This window comes from Coprinopsis cinerea (genome assembly GCF_000182895.1).
Source record: "Coprinopsis cinerea okayama7#130 chromosome 6 map unlocalized cont3.6, whole genome shotgun sequence".
Lineage (NCBI taxonomy): Eukaryota > Fungi > Basidiomycota > Agaricomycetes > Agaricales > Psathyrellaceae > Coprinopsis > Coprinopsis cinerea.
Window position 1 is genome coordinate 555,742 of NW_003307539.1, and position 18,176 is coordinate 573,917.

The 18,176-nt window shown below is 50.9% G+C and overlaps 8 protein-coding genes across 8 annotated transcripts; 3 read left to right on the top strand and 5 right to left on the bottom strand.

Annotated features, from left to right (window-relative positions):
- Window positions 1-94: 94 nt before the first annotated feature.
- Window positions 95-2,452, bottom strand: CC1G_06909 (succinate-semialdehyde dehydrogenase; the record flags this gene model as incomplete). Its single annotated transcript, XM_001837651.2, has 13 exons — window positions 2,149-2,452; window positions 2,025-2,086; window positions 1,879-1,965; window positions 1,734-1,815; window positions 1,594-1,660; window positions 1,340-1,539; window positions 1,191-1,286; window positions 663-1,135; window positions 502-588; window positions 388-441; window positions 317-327; window positions 204-262; window positions 95-147 (listed from the first exon to the last, which is right to left on the bottom strand). The coding sequence occupies exons 1-13, from the start codon at window positions 2,429-2,431 to the stop codon at window positions 95-97; spliced, it is 1,614 nt and encodes a 537-aa protein (XP_001837703.2). The 5' UTR covers window positions 2,432-2,452.
- Window positions 2,453-3,009: 557 nt separating this feature from the next.
- On the bottom strand, window positions 3,010-4,336 carry CC1G_06910 (hypothetical protein; the record flags this gene model as incomplete). The annotated part of the gene is made up of 5 exons (XM_001837652.2): window positions 3,010-3,697; window positions 3,766-3,930; window positions 3,969-4,076; window positions 4,133-4,239; window positions 4,292-4,336. 5 exons carry the CDS (start codon window positions 4,334-4,336, stop codon window positions 3,010-3,012), a joined length of 1,113 nt encoding a protein of 370 aa, XP_001837704.2.
- Window positions 4,337-6,087: 1,751 nt separating this feature from the next.
- Window positions 6,088-8,317, top strand: CC1G_06911 (AGC/AGC1 protein kinase; the record flags this gene model as incomplete). The annotated part of the gene is made up of 6 exons (XM_001837653.1): window positions 6,088-7,179; window positions 7,237-7,314; window positions 7,368-7,718; window positions 7,794-7,928; window positions 7,983-8,109; window positions 8,166-8,317. 6 exons carry the CDS (start codon window positions 6,088-6,090, stop codon window positions 8,315-8,317), a joined length of 1,935 nt encoding a protein of 644 aa, XP_001837705.1.
- A 234-nt stretch (window positions 8,318-8,551) lies between these two features.
- On the bottom strand, window positions 8,552-9,535 carry CC1G_06912 (hypothetical protein; the record flags this gene model as incomplete). Its single annotated transcript, XM_001837654.2, has 6 exons — window positions 8,552-8,703; window positions 8,753-8,936; window positions 8,985-9,063; window positions 9,114-9,201; window positions 9,258-9,307; window positions 9,357-9,535. 6 exons carry the CDS (start codon window positions 9,533-9,535, stop codon window positions 8,552-8,554), a joined length of 732 nt encoding a protein of 243 aa, XP_001837706.2.
- A 472-nt stretch (window positions 9,536-10,007) lies between these two features.
- Window positions 10,008-11,030, top strand: CC1G_06913 (hypothetical protein; the record flags this gene model as incomplete). Its single annotated transcript, XM_001837655.1, has 1 exon — window positions 10,008-11,030. The coding sequence occupies one exon, from the start codon at window positions 10,008-10,010 to the stop codon at window positions 11,028-11,030; it is 1,023 nt and encodes a 340-aa protein (XP_001837707.1).
- Window positions 11,031-11,205: 175 nt separating this feature from the next.
- CC1G_06914 (threonine synthase) lies at window positions 11,206-13,211 on the bottom strand (the record flags this gene model as incomplete). The annotated part of the gene is made up of 6 exons (XM_001837656.2): window positions 11,206-11,431; window positions 11,490-11,593; window positions 11,652-12,308; window positions 12,357-12,513; window positions 12,570-12,985; window positions 13,047-13,211. 6 exons carry the CDS (start codon window positions 13,209-13,211, stop codon window positions 11,206-11,208), a joined length of 1,725 nt encoding a protein of 574 aa, XP_001837708.2.
- Window positions 13,212-13,883: 672 nt separating this feature from the next.
- On the top strand, window positions 13,884-14,258 carry CC1G_06915 (hypothetical protein; the record flags this gene model as incomplete). The annotated part of the gene is made up of 1 exon (XM_001837657.1): window positions 13,884-14,258. One exon carries the CDS (start codon window positions 13,884-13,886, stop codon window positions 14,256-14,258), a length of 375 nt encoding a protein of 124 aa, XP_001837709.1.
- Window positions 14,259-14,960: 702 nt separating this feature from the next.
- Window positions 14,961-16,817, bottom strand: CC1G_06916 (hypothetical protein; the record flags this gene model as incomplete). Its single annotated transcript, XM_001837658.2, has 11 exons — window positions 14,961-15,077; window positions 15,137-15,351; window positions 15,416-15,467; window positions 15,518-15,628; window positions 15,682-15,694; window positions 15,763-15,944; window positions 16,005-16,090; window positions 16,165-16,228; window positions 16,300-16,633; window positions 16,694-16,742; window positions 16,790-16,817. 11 exons carry the CDS (start codon window positions 16,815-16,817, stop codon window positions 14,961-14,963), a joined length of 1,251 nt encoding a protein of 416 aa, XP_001837710.2.
- Window positions 16,818-18,176: the final 1,359 nt, after the last annotated feature.

Here is an 18,176-nt window from a genome sequence, read left to right on the forward strand (position 1 = left end):
TACTGTACAACGAATTCCATCTCCGGCGATGGATCCGAAATATTTACCTTTCGAACTCCGTCGGCGAAAGGCATGGTGGTTATCGACCGTCCATCTAAGTCGAAAAATCGACGCCTTGCGCGAGGGGTGCAGCATCGCTAAAGTTGACTGGGGGGAGTGGATCAGACACGGAGTAAATGGAGCAAGAAGTCTAATAGGCCTACGTGTGCACGCGCTCCATCTAACGTATTGCTTCCAGGCATCCCCGCCCGATTCACGACCCCTACAATATATTTCAGAACAATGCTTTGCGATCAGTTCCTTTCGAAACACTCACCAGCCAGTACTCTGAAAACGCGAGGCATTAGCGACCATTCCGGAAACAGCTTAATCCAGGACAGGGCTTACCTTGTTTCCACCGAAAGCAGCACCAATCTCTGCCCCGCTGGTTCCAACATTGACCTATTATCCAGTGGTCAACAAACTCCAAAAGGCCACTTGATACAAAAAGGAATGACGCACATTGACGATACCAGCATCCGATCCACTAGGCCCGATCCACTTGCCGACGTTCCTGATATCTTTCGTCCAGAGACTGCTCGACAGACCCTAACGGAAACCAAGGCATCAAGTTCATCGCCTCGTCGAAAAGGTCAAGATTAACTTATGGGGCTCCGACTTACCTGAGGGACCGAGTTGTTCCATTCGATCGCTTGTTCCAACTCATCAAAGATGGCAACATTAAGGATTGGAGCGAACACTTCGGTGCTCCAGATTTCGTCCTTGGGGTTAGCCGACTGGGGGAGCGCGATGGTGGGCTCGACAAAGTTTCCGCCGGCAAGGTCATCTCGCTGATATCGCTTGCCTCCAGTAATGATTTCAGCACTCTGTGATCGAAGCTTCTGAATGGCCTGTTCATAGATTCCGCAAGCAGATTCCGTATGGAGCGGTCCCAGAAGAGTCTCCTTGACCAAAGGGTCACCGACCCGGACGGTGGAATAGAACTTCTTTAGGCGATCCAAAAAAGATTCCGCAATGTCTTTGTGGAGATACAATCGTCGAGTCGAGGTGCATCGCTGTCCAGCGGTACCCACTGCCCCAAAGTAGACCGCTGGGACAGCGAGGGAGAGGTCAGCATCAGGCATAATGATAGAAGCTAAAACGGACACCGGTCAGCTTTCAATCCGCAAACCGAAAACCCTTCGACGGACCGTTGTTCCCTCCCAACTCCAGGATTACCTTGCCGAATCGAGACGCAACATTCTGGCCTACAATCCTCCCTACTCTCTCGCTACCGGTGAACGACACTGCGCAAATGTTAATGGCCGGTGCTTGCCTATCCTTTTCGTCAACAACTCACCCAGTTCTGCTTGTGGGCTAGCAACAACAGCCTCGCCAGCTTCCTTTCCACCAGTCACGAGACTCGCCACGGCTCCAGGTATTCCGTTATCCTCTAGCACCCGGGCAATAATCTTCGTGGTAGCAATCGAGCAAAGGGGTGTCGTCGGCGACGGCTTCCAAATCGTGGCATTTCCGGCGGCCAAAGACAATGCCAAATTCCTAAATTGCGTACGTCAAATTCTCCGGGGGGTCACTAAGAATTCAATTACATACCAACCATAGACCGCCACGGGAAAGTTGAACGCAGAAAGAACGGCGACAACACCTAACGGGTTGGGAACTGCAAGCACCAATTCGATAGAACGCGTGTGAGTGGAAATGGAATCCACCAGGATGGGATCTAAGATGTTCACCTTCGAGAATAGAGTGCCCTGGTCTCTCGGACGCGACGACTCTCCCGTTCATCATCCTCGACAAACCGACACCATAGTCACACTGTTCGGGGACCGTCAATAACCCAGGAACGACTGAACTCTATAGCCCGAGGGGTGTGCTTACGATATCAATGAACTCTTGCACTTCTCCGACCCCTTCTGTACGTATCTTGCCCATTTCTAATGAGACCATAGCTCCGAGGTAATCACGCTGTGGGGAACGAAAGAGGGTCAACACCACAGTTTACCCTTTCCAGGTGTTGACCGAACCTTGGCTGCGAGTGCTTCTCGAATCTGCCGCAAGATCTCTCCACGTTTGGGCGCTGGCACGTCTATGTGAAAGTTCACGAATGATTGTTAGGGGTTGTCACAAGTCACACTGATAAGTACTCACTTCTAAATTGGACATACGCCTCTCTCGTACGAGCCAGGGCTTCTTGAACTTCGCTGGGGGAGGCTGTTCGGACTCGTGCCAGAACTTCTCCAGTGGTGGGACACACAGAGGATACGAGTTCCCCGGAGCCACGCCATTGCCCATCGTAAACGCCTGGAAGTTCCTCGCTGGGGTTGATTCCCAGGTTGGTCAGAATGTCTGCTGCCCGAGTCGACAATGACCGTGACATAGGTCGAAGGATGCCATAGCTGCTCGAGCGGCTTAGAACACGTCGTGTAAGCATTGTTTAACGGTCTCGCTGGTGTCTCCTGGTTGTGGTGGTGGTTCGAGGTTAACAATGGGAACGACGTCAGAGGGTAAAGAGGGACGCACCAAGGTCCGTGCGACCTGTATGCATGATCCGCTCCGAATGATACGGCACGGGCGCGATTAAGTCATCGAGCGCATGCTCTGGAACGCTATTGGGAGGCGAAAAGCAAGAGCTAACTATCTGTACCATATGTTCAAAGTTGTAGTGAGGTATGAAGGTCACTGAAGTGGCCCCTATACGATCGTGTCACTGTAACGTCCCAATATGGTCACCGGCGGAACTGAAAAGGAAACCCCGCCAACTCGAGCAAGGCATAATGAGGACACTAGGAAGACAAAGGACCACTAGACAGGGTATCTATTCACTATTATTCTCGGGCCAACTAGCCAATGCGTAATTCCAACTCGAATACACTCCATATGATGGAGGTTGGGACGATTACCATCGACTGGTGTGTTCGTGTGCCGGAGTGCGAGAGAATGGTGCTCGCGTGCATTTTTGCAGTGGGGAGTCTTGGTCCCACAACGCAGAGAATGGGATGAGGTGAAGGATCACAAACCGTCAAAGAAATCCTTGTCGATCACCGTCTCCTTTTTGCCTTTCTTCGACTTCCTCGATGGGTCGGGTAGTTCGACCTCTGGCTGGCGCTTCCGTTTGCTTGATTGGTCACCAAGTTGGGGTTCCATCTCCTCGTCTTCATCGTCAGACTCGTCTGAGCTTGCACCACCCCCTTTCTCCGCAGAACCTTCTACCGCCTTTCCTTCTTCGTCCTCTTCGCCCTCCGACCCATCGGCACCCTCAATCCCGCCCCACTCCTCTTCATCGTCTTCTTCCTCATCCGAGTCCACATGGTTCTCGTGGAAGAAAGCACCTAAATCTGTCATGCGTAGCACCTCGTCGTGACCAACACTGCCCACCCAATACCTCTTCTGTCGTGACAGATTCTCCTCCCTCTCAGCCTCCTCATCAACATCCATCTTGGCTTTGCTGGTCTTAGACATCACACTTCCCTCTGCTTCGTCTTCCTCATGCCGCTGAAGGTGACCCACACCACCTCCGACCGCAATTCGCTCGACGGGAAACTCCCCGTGATCAGCGACCACCCCAAGGAACTTCGTAGGCAGAATTTGCACGACTCTGACAAATCCATCGGACGACCCTGTCAGGACCGTACTCGTAGGATCGGTGTCCGGGATATCATCAGGGATATTACAAAGTGTGTCGATTGAAAGTGGATGGCTAGAGGAAACGCGGCACGGGAATTTCACTTGTCAGTTAAGATTTTGGACAAATTTAGATTTACATACCCGGGAATCCTGTCCACACAGTCCCCCCATCCTTTCTTTCGATTGAACACCGAGAGAATCCCCAATTGGGTTCCGACCAGAATCTTTTGGGCGCTGAAATGGCAACAGCAACATGTCAGTTTCTTGACAAGGTGAACGCTTCGAAAGCCGCATTTGTTCGCGGAACTAGTGATCGTGGTCGAAAAATGATATCTACTACTAACCTTTTGATGGCAACGATAGAGAGTAAGTCGTCCTCTTGATCTTCCGACTGAGCCACGACCTTTGGCTCCTTTGCACGCACGTCCATCACAGACAGAGTTCCATCTCCACTAAAGAAGATATTTCAGCATTCCCACCTTCCTGCGAAGCACCGAGATTAGCTCACCTAGTCGCCACGAGCTGTTTTTTATCATCCAACCACAGAAAATCGGAGATATAGTCAAAATGCTGTGTGTATGTCTTGACGCTGTCCCGTTTCCGTGGATCCCATAACTGCGAAGAAGGTTGGGTTTAACACATCTGCAACAAGAAGTTCCCAACGTACCTTTACAGTGCCATCGTCGTCTCCAGTTGCTACCACCCATGGCATCAGAGACTTGACGCGGTTGATAGCACAGCTACAACGGACCTTAGTACGTCAATGTACGCTCTAAAACATGAGAGGGAGGGTTGGAATCTCCAAACCTACTCATGGGCAGCACTCCGAGCATCAATATCAGTCGTAGTAGTGTCAACTATGCTGCAACCAACATTGTTTAGCAATTAGTGTCCTTCTCAAACAACTAGTACTCACTGAAGTGCCTTAGATTTGCCCACAGCATACAGTTTAGACCCATCTCCATTCAGAGATAGACCACGACACGACCGTTTGGATGGCCTCAGTGAAAAAAGATTATGCGAGTCGCCCTGTTCGCCATACGCGAAAGCTTTTATGTGGCCATTGAGCAGGCCAGTGTACGCGATTGCGGATGATGGATGGAAGACGACGTCGAATATTTGAGAACCAACTGGTATTTCTGGCATCTCTTCGAGGAGCAAAAAGACTGGATGCTGGCCGGTTGGGAACTGGAGAATTGATGCGGCTTCGCTCGGATTTCCTTGTTTGACTTTGTTTTCCAAGGAATAGGGGCTCAGTTCCCCGATTCGGTCGCAGCGACAAAAAGTTCTGATCTGTTCAGGTTCTGAGCAGGGGGGCGTTGGCTACCTCGGAATAAGATGCTTTCGAAGACCGTCACCTTCACCGGTGGGTGAGAGACTCAGAGGACTGGAACGTGCCGGCTAGGTTGCCGAGTCCGGCGCTTACCGCTTGCGTGAGAGTTTTACCCCCCGCGACATGCAGCGACGTTCCAGCGCCAACCAGCTCACATCATCTTGATTGCTTCGCTGGCGCCATTCATCGAAGATTCTTCGTAAACTTGAACGACCCGCGCTGTACATTAGGGCCAAAATGTCAGATCGAAGTCACCGTATCCGTTCCTTCATTCAACACGTTGCGTCCAGCACCATTCGAATGCTGGGCGGTCTTCGCGAATCGTTCTTGGATCCTCGGATGGGACTTCAGAGGGGACTCTCTGAAATGCAGACTGCCATTTCCTCGTTTCTCTGCTCAATCGATAACCCCCGTGTTGGAAACATCCATACAAATCCCCGAAATCGACTGTTACCTGGCCTCCGGTTGCCCTCCGGACTTGTTCCCTACCACTAGCCATGCGCGGTGCACAATAGCATCTGACTCTGACACGCCACACTATCAACACTCGAACCGTCTATTATCGGCCTGATACAGGAAGTTCAACATCCCAAAAAGTCGAACAATAGGGAAATCGCGTTCTCTTGGCAGTCTCCCTCGAGCGTCGATGCATGGACGGTAAGATGACTCCATCAAACGACGTACTAACTCCGAGTCAATTTCCTATGTGATTTAGCTACTCGAGCTCGAAATAACCAGCAAAACCCTCGATCCTTGTTCCCTGCGGCCTTATCGACAAGAGCGGCGCTCGTGACCCTCAATCGCCCTGCCTCAAACATTCCACCACTCGTTTGCCTCATGTTTCCGGGTTGTGTGGAAAAATGGAGACCATGAACGAAGGAAAGGCGAAACCTCCGGTTGGATGACCTTCCGTTTCGGGACTCTGCTCGCCAGAGGACAATGGAATATTGGGTTGATCTAAACAAACACCAACCGGTGATTAAAGCCAGTTGCCTCTCGCAGACTCCGCAGTGGTTCAACTTGAACTTCAACTCGAACATTCATTGCTCTCTGGTGCATCCCTTCGAGTGGTAGCCCTTTCCGACGAACTAGGTATCCTGCAGTGCCTGTGGATCGAGCCCCTATAGAAGATGAACTCGACACCAGCGTCCAATCCCTTTTCCGCCTTCTCCGCTCCCCCGCCCCAGCCAATCTTCACTCCGCCCAAAGAAGATGTCCAACCTGGCTCAACTTCAACGAATCCAATCGATATCGGTTCCACTCGCGTATTCTTCCCTCCAGTCTTTTTCCCCCCTCCAGCGCGCAATAACGCCAGTGGTGGCAACTCCAGTGGCACAGACTCTGACGACGACGACCAGTGCCGCGTCTTTTCCTTCCACCCTTCGAGCAGAGGTCCCCCATCAACCTTCCGCATCCAACTCCCTTCCGCCCAGTTCCCTTCGACTTCCTGTGCCACTCCATCTGCCGCAAGGAATGACCCTATCTCTCTCGGTATCGTCCCTCCCACCCACCGCCTGCGCAAGTCAGGACTCTTTGTCGATCGCAAACTAGACGACACCACCACTAGAGAGCTTCCCCCCGCCAAGAAACCAAGATTCCAACATGACGTCCTCCTAGAGAGTGGGGCTATCAGTCTCTCCGCCCCTATCGAGGCTGTTCACCCATCCGATCTTGAATCTGACGACGCAGATGATGTAGACGAAGATATCGTCCGTCCGGATGCCCTCGATGACGATGATTACCTTCACGATCTCGAGGACGAGGCTTCGCTCGACGGTGGCTACGAGTGGCAGGGGTACGATCCCGAAGACGACGATACAGACGAACAGTCCGACTACTTCGCTTCTGAGGACTATCGCAGTAACCCCTATGACGCGGACTGCGAGGACTGGGACGAGACCGACCAGTTCGTAGTCCTAAAACACGAAGATATCCTCGCCAACAACGCCTATACGAAAACTTTCAGTGCTTCGGTCGTACGTCGGAAGTCCGATCTTGATGTTCATTCCATCCTCCGCGAGAAAGCCCCTCGCTATTTCGTCAAGATCGTCAAGGGCCGGTACTGGTTGAATAAGGAGTTCAAAGCCTACATGCGGATTGATCAAGGCCCTGATCACGTCATGCAAGGCGATGTTTCCATCGACCCTTTCATACACAAACTCGATGCCTTTCTTGATTATGACCTGGTTCCGCGGACCGAAAGTCAGCGCGTTTACATCTCGGTGAGTATTCTCCTCATTTCGAACAGGGCCTCAAGTCCTCACGTCGTGCTTTTGCAGTCTCTCCTTCAGGGAGATTTGTTCAGTGCTAGTCCGCAGGCCATCGCCATCAACAGGAAGCATTGGCTCGCTCAAGTGGTATGCTCCCTGTCCCTGTTAACCATTTTCATCGATTAACATCTTCTGTCCAGACCGCAGGCATCCACTACCTCCACACAATCGGCATCATCCACCGCGACATTAAGCTCGAAAACGTTTTACTGGACTACCAAAACAACGCTCTCATCACCGACTTTGACCACGCCTACACTCATCCCTCTACCGCCCCTCTCGACTACGGCACCAACTACTGCTACCATCGCTCAGGGACGCATGGAAACATGGCGCCCGAAATCACCAAAATGGACGCAGACGTGGTCAACCGCCTCCTCAAGGTCGACCCATTCGAGCAAGACCCGGCGAATGGCCTGTATGGCCCTGCATGCGACTGGTACAGTTTCGGCGTTATGACGTTCCAACTGGCGTCAGAAGAAGCTAGAAAGGTTAGTGCGCCATGGCAACAGCCTGCATTAGTATCATCTACCCGGGACTTTGACTCACATGGGTGCCATTGACAGGATATAGAGAGAGCCATGAGAAACTATAGAGAATACCGGAAGAACTGCGGGACTGAAGTTGGTGCTCCTGCGATTTTTGGTTTCTTTTGTGAGCAGTATGGGGTGGATGGTGATATGGCTGAGATGCTATGGGAGGTACGCTCGTATCGGACAGCAGTACTGCGGCGCTCAACTGACTTCTGTTCTCAGTTGTTACATCCCGAGCCTGCTTCCAGGTTCAGATTCGAAGATCTCTTCTCACATAGCTACTTCAAGGGCGAAAATCTAGACGAGGAAGGAAATCCAGTTTCTGTCTTTGTGACTCTCAGTGATGACTGTACGTTCTCTTCTTGACCTGAATTCCTTTAAGTCTCCTCATGGAGAACCTTCCAGCCCGCGATAGACCTTTCGTCCGACCTGACTATAAAAAGTCCACCAAAATCACTGTCGATCTGAACACTTGCACAACTTGGGATGGCGCAGGTTCTGTCTGGGTCGCAGACCATTCTCCCATTTGGGATATCCTCAGTGGCCGTGCTCATTAACGAGGGCACGTCCCGATCTATCATTTGAAATGACAAGCGACTTAACGTCCAGGACGCCTTATGAACATCGACCACATAAATTATAGACACCATGCATCCTATCATTATTCCTCTTGCCCATGTACTACTCGCAATTATGGATTGAAGGACTCCCACTGTAGCTAATTACCCATGTAAACTACCATGTATTTCGACCCTTGTACTATGCCAATGACACGACGATTCACGAACACTTCAGTCCTTTGCAGTAGAGGCCTCACTGGGAGTCGGGTCGGCTTGTCGACGCTTCCTCTTGTCTTGATCACCGTCAGCACCGAGCGGAGGGAAATCGCTGTCCTTCGAACTGCTTCCCTGTTCCTGGCTGGATCCGGTATTCTGATTATTGCCTGCAACAGCGATTCAGCTTCGGCGGCGATGGATTCGTGAGCTACTTACCATTCTTCCGACCCCGCTTTCTATCCTTGCGTTTCGTCTTGAGGTCCCCTTCACTCTTCATACTCACAGGAAAGAAACCCATGTACTGCGCTATCTTTGCGAGGTAACAGAGTAAAACTGCCATTAGGACCAGGACGAAGTGAACGGCTCGTTTGATGGGCGGGAAAAGTAGGCCGGCGATGTCCTATAGGTGTCGTCAATACGAGCTCACTGAACGGGCCACGCTCCGTACATCTGGTTGCATAAAGTCTTCTTGCATGGCGATATAGTGAAGCCCGCTTTGCTTTTTTAGCGTTAGGCGTGTAACCATTCTATGACCTGTGTTGACGATGAGGTGTAGACAATAAGGCAGCGAGCTCACCTCGACTTGCTCGCCATGAAAGGTAGGTAGAGGAGATGCAGATGCTGCGTGACGTCGAGATAGAGCATATCTTTCCCCTTGTCGTAACCTTTTTGAGAAGATTAATGAAGTCTGCATAAGTAACAGAACAACGAAAGAACGTACAGACGTGATGGATAACCCCTCTGGTCCTGGGGGAGATGATGTGCAGCCATCTGTAACGTGGTTCAGCCCCAGGCATACAGTAGAAAAGCGGCCACGCACTGATAAACGCCAAGTATCTTATCTCTAGAACCAGGTCCAGGCTCAATAGCATAAACTGGGTACCGAAAGCCCGCTTCTGGGAGAAAGAACTTCTCGATAGCCGCCTTCTGGAGGTCCGGGGAATACACCGAATCGACGAGATCGAAAACTTTGTGAATGTCCTGCGGCGGGTTCTCCATTTTCTACACCGACCTGAAGGGTATCCGTAGCTCTGCAGAGAAGCCTAGAGCGACGATTTTTATGGGTTCTGAGACAGTTTGAAACCCGAGCGCGTGACGTCACTCATGAGGAGGGACGGTTAGGCGCTCGTGGTTGATGGGACTGGAAATAGGGGTCAAGTCACCCAATCCGGGCTTGCCAAGAGGATGGAATTTTGCCTTCGAAGCTTTTCAGCTCATACATGACTTTCAAAGAAGATAGGGGTCCTGATAATCTAAGGACATAAATAAAGGACTAGGCGAGCCGTAAGAAAGGGTCTTATAATGTCGAGGAAGGATCCCTTTGTGAAAGCAATGTCGCATTGAAGTGGCTAATGGAGAAAGGGGGGTTCGGCATCCGGATCACGGGCCCACACTCCAGCGCTTTCTTGCCTTTGATGGCCACTTGCATTGTCTTTCGACCACACATAAGCGCCAACCTTTCGCACCTTTAATGTCTTCCCTAACCGCCACCGACTTTATTCGACCCTACGTCTACGTTCCGATGCATACTTCGACTAAACAGCGAGGTCGAAAGCGCAGAAGGCTGGAAACGCCGGGCAGGTCGCTCGACGACGACTCAGAGCACACAGACTCGTCGTCTTCACCTTTCCCTTCCAGGGATGAAAGCCCAAGCACTGTTAATGGGAATGACGATCGAAGGAGAACACGATCGCAGTCCCGAATGGTCCTAACCAGCACCCAGTCGATTCCAAAACTCAGACCGTCAAGTCGCCTAGGCTTCAAGGCGGCGAAAAGGAGATCTAGTGTTCCCCGTGGGATGGACAAGGACAACTCCAAAGACACAACTACCCTTGTACCCGCAAAAAGGGCGAGAGAAGATTCTTGCGAACGTCGTCCCTCCTCGTCCAGAGTCTCCGAGCCACGTAGCGAACAGACAGACGCAGAGCCGGAATCAAGTACACCCGCGCAGGCTCTGCGAAGGTCTACTCGCTCCAGACCGCTAGCTAGCAAGAACCTAGCACTTTCCCCGTCGTCTTCGCGGGCTACAAGTTCTACCCCATCTCGACGAACCTCCCCATCACCCTTTCCATCCCCCAAGTCCAAGCCCCCCACATCCACATCATTGGGCCAATCCGAGCCATCATCAGTGCCGAAACCACCAAAGCAACGTAATGACAAACCAGAGGCTACGAACGTTAAGAAGCGATTTACTCGTTCGAGCCTGAAGGAGGAGCCTGGCCCAGCTCTTCTTTCACAGGCGCCGGCGAGATTCAAGTCAATTCTAGGCACTTCAAGTTCCATTCAGATTCCGTGGAAGCCTCTCCACCCCGCAACGATCCGGAATATCGAACTTCGTCGCGAATTCTTACAATCAAAGGCGAAAGAAGTCGTCCCTCAACTTCCTCAAGGTCAGCCAACCATCATCGTCTCAACCTTCCGCCTTGCCGCGGAAAATAAGGACTTGCTCCGCACCAATTTGTTCAAGGACATTGATAATAGAGGCTCAAAGTAACTCAAACTGTACAGCAAGTTCATGACCTTTTTTACGTTTCAAATAGTTATATGTTACATTCACATTCTTAATTCCTATCCTCCCGAAGATTCTACAGTTTTATGTCGTACAATGTACATTCAATGCAATCTAAAATTATTGAAAGATCGAAAACCATTCCTTCCACCACTGTTGTCTATTTCTCTTTGGCGAACTGCTCGATGACACCTTTCACCAAGTCGACATCAGGTCGTTCAACGTCGATCACCCGCCTTTCCCGTTCCAGCAATCCTTGGAACTCAACTGGCAACACGTCACGTTCAAAGTTGAAGTTGGATGATCCTTCCAAGGCACGAGAGACAGCTTCTGAGAACTTGGCGGGGTGAGCGGTAGAGAGGATGATTTGTCGGACGTTGGGAGCGCTGAGAAGTAGAGTAGAGTCAGCTGTGCGGTCGGTAAAGATTTAGAAAAGTTGCGCACTTGGATGCGGCCAGACGGCGAGCTGCAGCAAGACCCACAGCGGTATGAGGGTCTGCGACATATGATGGTTGACCTTCAAAGTAGAGCTTGATGGTGGAAAGAGTCTTGAGAGTGCAAGTGTTAGCATCTATCGACAAATGTCAATAAAAGGATTGTACTAACCTCCTCGTCTCCTATCCTCTCAGCAACGAAATCACGCCTGGCAGACTCGAGGACAGAGACGGGAACTTCAACTCGCCCGTCGGTCTTCACCTTGGCCATCCAGCTATCGAGGGTAGCAGAGGCAGCCGCCCTCTTCTCGTCATCGGAAGCACCCTCAGCGTTCTCGTAGGCAAGATACCACAAGAGACGCTCGAAGTTGCTCGAGACGAGGATATCCATCGCCGGGCTGAGCGTCTCCTTGACTCCACTAGCATCGATGGTAGCCTGCTTTCCATCCGACGCGCCGCTAACAGGATCGGTCGACACGCTCCCACTTTCCGTCGAGGACGAATCCACCTTCTCATATCGCCCGCTCTTCCAGAACCTGGCAAGAATATCATTCGCGTTGGTCGCAACAGCGAGTTTGCCCAGCGGCAAACCCATCCGCTTGGCGTAGTAGCCCGCGAGGATGTCACCGAAATTGCCGGTGGGGACGACATATTGGAGCTCGACGTCTTGAGCGGAGCCGTCCTGTGGGAGTTGTGCTTGGAAGTGGAAGTAGGAGAGGAAGTAGTAGACGGTTTGGGCAAGGATGCGGGCCCAGTTGATAGAGTTGACGGCGCCAAGGTGGTGCTTTGCGTTGAATTCCTTGTCGCCGAAGAGGGCTTTGACAATGTCCTATGGTGGATCAGAAATTGCCGGTATTTTTGGAATATCAGTATTTACCTGGCAGTCGTCAAAGGTACCCTTCACAGCAACGTTGTGAACATTTGCATCCGTCACGGTGGTCATCTGGGCTTCTTGGATGGGGGAAACCCGTCCCTTCGGGTGAAGGATGAAGATCGAGACATTCTCCTTGTCTCTCAATCCATAGATCGCAGCACTGTTCTCTAATCAATACCTGGCCTTATCAGAGACCCCAATAGATGAACTACACACCTTCCAGTATCTCCACTAGTCGCTCCAACAACAGTCAAGCTTTCCTGCTCCTCCCCAGCAGCCTTCTTCGCATTCCTCCTCAACAAAAAGAATTCGAACAGATTTCCAAGCAGTTGAAGAGCAACATCCTTGAAAGCGAACGTCGGCCCGTGGAACAACTCGAGGACGAACGTTTTGTCGTCGAGCTTGTGAAGCGGAGTCACTTCGGGATGGCGGAAGGTTTTGTAGGACTTTTCGACCAGACCGCGGAGCTCATCCCTGGAGATCTCTTCGGGGAAGATGTACAAGGACAGGATCTCTACCGAAAGGTCGACGAAGGAGTAGTTTTTCCATTTCGTCCTCCAGTCTGCGGGCAGTGTTGGGATATGTTCGGGGATGTACAAGCCACCATTGGGTGCCAGTCCAGTGAGAACTGTCTGTAACGAGCCATGAATTGTATCCAACTCTTTCAAAGCAATCCTAGTAGCAAGAACTCACCTCCTCAAAAGACAGCCTCTCGTTTCCTCCACGAGTCGAAAAATATTTCATGGTGGGTTCGTTGTTCAGGGGCAAGGAGCTAAATTGCGATTTGGCGCCGAATCGATCACTTTGCGACGGCCGAAATCTTTGTTTGGATCGAGGGCTTTTAGCATACCAAAACATGACTCGAACGGTCCGAGCGTCCCGATAAGCGCTCTGATGGGCGCCTAACTCGACGGGCAATCATCGTAACTCGTTTCTGACGTACTTGGGCGCTACCTCGATAGATTTGCCCTCATAAAGTAGCTAAAACGACGTCTGGCTGCATCAACCCTGAGATGTCAATCTACAGCACTTACTACTTATGACAGACCGAATGCTGAAAGTGCTGTCGAAAAAATGATTGGAGAGACTTCCAGAGTGATATCCCAGATAGACTCCCGGTTTCAAGGTGTCAATGGTACTCCTTGACAGTGCTTCAGTGAGAGAGAGGTCCATGAAATGTGATGCATGACGAAACGGCGACCTTGTGTTTGGCATTGAAATAATCACTAACATAATTCCGCTGCTACAAACGCTGAAGAAAACGCCGTCATCAGGAGAGGGTTACAGAATACCTCGGGCACGTACTTCGTGGCCGAGGGAGCATTTGATGTCTTTATCAGCGATTCCCCGTGTGTTAACGACTCGATCCTGAAGCCGCGCCAAGCGTGAAGCTTTGACGCACCGCCGCAGCGGTTGTGACTATGTGAAGAGCAGGAGTCCTCGGCCGGCGGAGTGTAGCCAGAGACTCAGCTTCATCAAATCTGACGTCTGCTCCTCCAACTACCTAACACAACCGGAAAGCTCACTGCTATGTCTACCTTTCAGACGATCATAAAGACCTACAGCGAAGCGTTCAACTCGAAAGACCTCGACAAAATCCTCTCTCTCTTCTCACCCTCAATCGAGATGCACTGGAAATCCCAAAACCTGAACTTCGATATCCCAAAATTCATTGAAGAGTACCAGTCTCATTGGGCAGAGCCATCATTCAAACCTGTCATACTCGAACGGTCAGAGGAGATCGGGGAGCTCGATGGTCAGGGTATTCGTGTAACATGGTTGGATCCGGGGAGGCAGAAACGAGTTATCGTCGATTACCATTTCGCGAAGAATGACGGACCGGAGGAAGATTGGAAGATGATCAAGCATAACGTCGTAGACGTCACCACTATTGCTGAAACCTGAAGCACTAGGGCCTGAAGGATCGAGATATGTTAGCTTTAGGAGGTGAGAACGACAATGAGCCATCCTTTGCCTCATGTCATAACACCATCGCCTAGGGACAGTCTTACTCCTGTGTCAGAAACTGCCCGCGTGCACACAATCAGCGTCTACACATTTAAACCTCTATATTACACACAACTTACACACATACTTAAATAAGATTACATCGAGCCCACATGACGTACACCTAACGGTTCCGGGGAGTATAATCAGAAACAGAAAACAAGACAAGAGTATCCACGATACTATAATTAAAGCTGAAAAGGGCACACCATTCGTCAGTGATGACCGAATCAAGGCAACACGACCTTCTCAATTCCCGGACTTCAAGGAAGTTGCCTACATCCGAGAAAGACGGGGAGATGGGCGCCTTCTGTTTTAACCTCAGAAACAGGACCCACGAGTGGGTGCATCGGGTATGAAGGGGATAGCGAAGTATTAGCTCTACGTACAACGATATGTAAAGCACCAGTGTATGTAAATTAGATCAGCCAGAAGCGACAAGAGATGCTACGGCCCCTTTGAAAGATACAGTGTCCATCCCAAATTGTCACGATTACACAACACGAGAACCGTTATAGACGTTTGCAAACACATACTATAGACACAGAATGCCTTTACCAGAAAGGCTGAAAGTGGTGGCGATACATTCCACTCCGAGCGCTAGGCCGCTGGTGTGATGGATGCGGGATCAAGGCTACCGATATAGACATCAAGAGACTGCGCCAAGGACACATAGACCCCCTTCCCCGATTCCTGATACAGCGAAACCACTGGCGCCTGTCGTCCGATATAATTCAATACAATACGACTTCCGGTGAATAAGGTCCGGGACGTACCTCCGTGCTAGGATCTTTCAGCCACCGGAAGATGATACAACAATCCGTCCTCAGGCGCGCCCATATCGAAAGGAAGAGCACAAGACTTGACTCGAAATGGTGGATCGCATCTGCTATCAGAGGTGCAATCGTCGTCTGCACTCGGGCGGGGAAGTTGGTCTGAGCCGATCTGACTTCTGCACAATATTGCGCGTGTGCGAACTCGCTGCGTTTAGCTATGGGTGCACCAGTTGTGTTAATTTCCGATGACTTCGAATTCGCCAATGGTACCTGACTTACTCTCGAGAGTCTCGTATGACTTGGCGACTCTGGCCAGTTCGTCCGTGAATGCCTAGGAGAAGTTAAATAACGCATACTCCTGGAGAAGGGAAACCGACGTACTAGTGGCTGATTCGGCAGCCTCGATCTGCCTGGCTTTTTACCATGGGCTTTTACGATCCGGAAAATAGAAGAAATAGAGTGCACGGGTCCCACTTGGGCTAGTTCGAGGTTCTGCCTCAGGTCAATCCCAAATCTGACTGGTAGCAAGTTCGGTTGATACTCACCAGACTAAACACCCTGATGAAGGCGAAGAGGTTCTATGTTGAGACTTGATCCAAAACTCGAAACAAAAGGAGGGTACTTACTGCTGAACCTGCTTTTCCAATTCCGAAATTTTGAAGGCCAGATCCTGTATCTCCCTCTGACCAGAGGAAACCTGCTGATATACGACTTTGGCGAAGTCGCTGTGGAAGGAGACCATTTCTCGGATTAACCTCAAGGTTCTCTCGAGAAGTGAGCGCGTTTGGTTTGAATGCTCAGAAGAGATCTAATACATCCATCCTCCCGTGAGATAAAACCCATGATATTTCGCTATCAGGACACGTACTGTGATAAAGGATTGCAGTACATGGAGTGCTTCTTCATGAGAACGATGGGTTTGCAATTCCGGATTTCGGGTAGTAACGGGCAATACTGATGTGCAGAACACTTTTAACAGCATATTCATGGTCAGATCAACATCGCTGAACGAGCGATGAACAGCTCACATTTGAGTCGAGCAGATATCGAAGCCGCAACAGCGCGGTACTGCCAAAGAACCTGAGAATATTCCTGTGGGCGACAACGCCACCATTAATCGTGGTCGCGGAAGGCAATGACGATAACGAATAACTTGTACACACCTTCCAGATAGTGTCCCACCTAGGCTTGAGAGGTGCAGTGATTCGCTGAAGATCAATCGTGTGCATCTGCTTTGCTACAGTACTGAAGCGTTGCATCAGTGTCCCCATCGCCTGCGTGAGCCTCGTGTAAGCCTCCTCCACGTCTTCACGGACAGCAGGGTCTGAAAGGAGCCGTATCGCGTCAGCGTACGACACGGGCTTGGATTTGTTCGTATACGGTGGCATTGTCGTGTGAGTGGACGTGGGTGCGGAGGGGGATTGTGTGTTGAGAGGAACGCGAGATATGGGGTGCCTCCTGAGGTACTTATACACAGACCTGCCCCGGTCGGACGTCCTTGGCAGTTTTAAAACGGTTCAGTCCAAATGGGAGGAAAGACCGTTCCGAGCCACGCACCCCCAGGCACTGGAGATGGAGTGGAGGGACAAGTGGGCAGAGGTATGACCTAAGGCAAGCCAATAAGAGGAAAAGGCTGTGTGAGCGCTGGTTCACCTGCAATCCGGACAGGTTGTGAGGGCATGGTTATAACGTTAAAACATTGAACTATGGCCACCCCGTTGACCCATTTGATATGATCTTGATCACTTGGTTGCCCTCGTTCTGATATGTATGACATCCACGCGACGTCGACCACGTCCTCGGCCTGTATAATGTCATGGATGTCGTCGATATCATCCCATTGGGACCAGAAGAATTAGCCATGGGAGGAAGACAAGAAAAATTGGCATCGGATTCCTGTTGGGGATTCGTGGCGATTTGCTTCCGAGCCTCTCTGACGCGTGCGGAGTTTGCCAGGACGAGCTACGCACTGGGTCAGTTTCTCAGGAACGCCGCTCAGGCTATGTCGCCTTTCGTTAGCTTTCGTTCAGCCCGTTTACGATTAATTTCATTTTTACAAGCGCCAAGGCCGGCGCTTCGTCGACGGCAGTCAGTTCGAGGGTGTACAATGTTGGAAGTGACCGTGTGGCTTTCAGGAAGGTCGAATCGCAGCGGCGCCTCGACCAACACGAGGAAAGGAAATAAGGATCTATCTCCCATCGCCGGGCGAGCGCTGGGCTAAGTTTAGCGAAAAGTAGATTTGGGTTAACGCCTATTGCTGAATGGGGATCTCAACTTGGCATTGGGATCAACACCTGACTCAATTTTGGGATACTCCAGCTTCGAAAGCCTCGTTGTAGCCTGCCCGCATATCAAGTCCACGATGTTCCCGGGAGATATAGACACCATCATAATGGACCGTGGCCACTCAACTCAGCCCACAATGGATGCCCTTGGATCGTCTCCTGATAGAACATCTTCATTTTAGGAACTTCGAAAGTCTTGAGCCACCAACTCAAATCGACCCACAGAAAAGCGCCATAATCAGCGATCACGGCTGCGTTTTGACGCGCTCGTTGCAAACTCGTGAACGGGCTGGCCATAACGGGAATGTTTGCAGGAGACAACTATCTACTCTGGACATTGACGCTCCAGGGTATTGTCGTGACAGATCCATGATACAGAGAGGAATAAACACAGCGACCGATGTATTTCCCGTCGTGGTCGGGAAACCACACCTCGACGGATCAAAACCCTCGGAGCATCGCTTTCGCCCAGTCCCGCGTTGACATCATCGACGCTGTCCAAGACGCGAAAAAAGCGTCGTCCCGTGTGGCAGGCTCGGAGGGATCATCGCCCGTTGCAGATCGCATGGAATGAGAAAATGCTTGCGCTCGCAAGGTGTCGGACATTCAAAGGGAAAGCCACCATGGAAGAACGGAAGTTCATGGAAAAAAAAAGTCGAACCTGTTCTGGTGACTTGCTGTGACCAACAGTGACACGAACATGAACGTAAATACCTGATTAATTGAAGAACAGTGATTATATCCGACAAAGATGA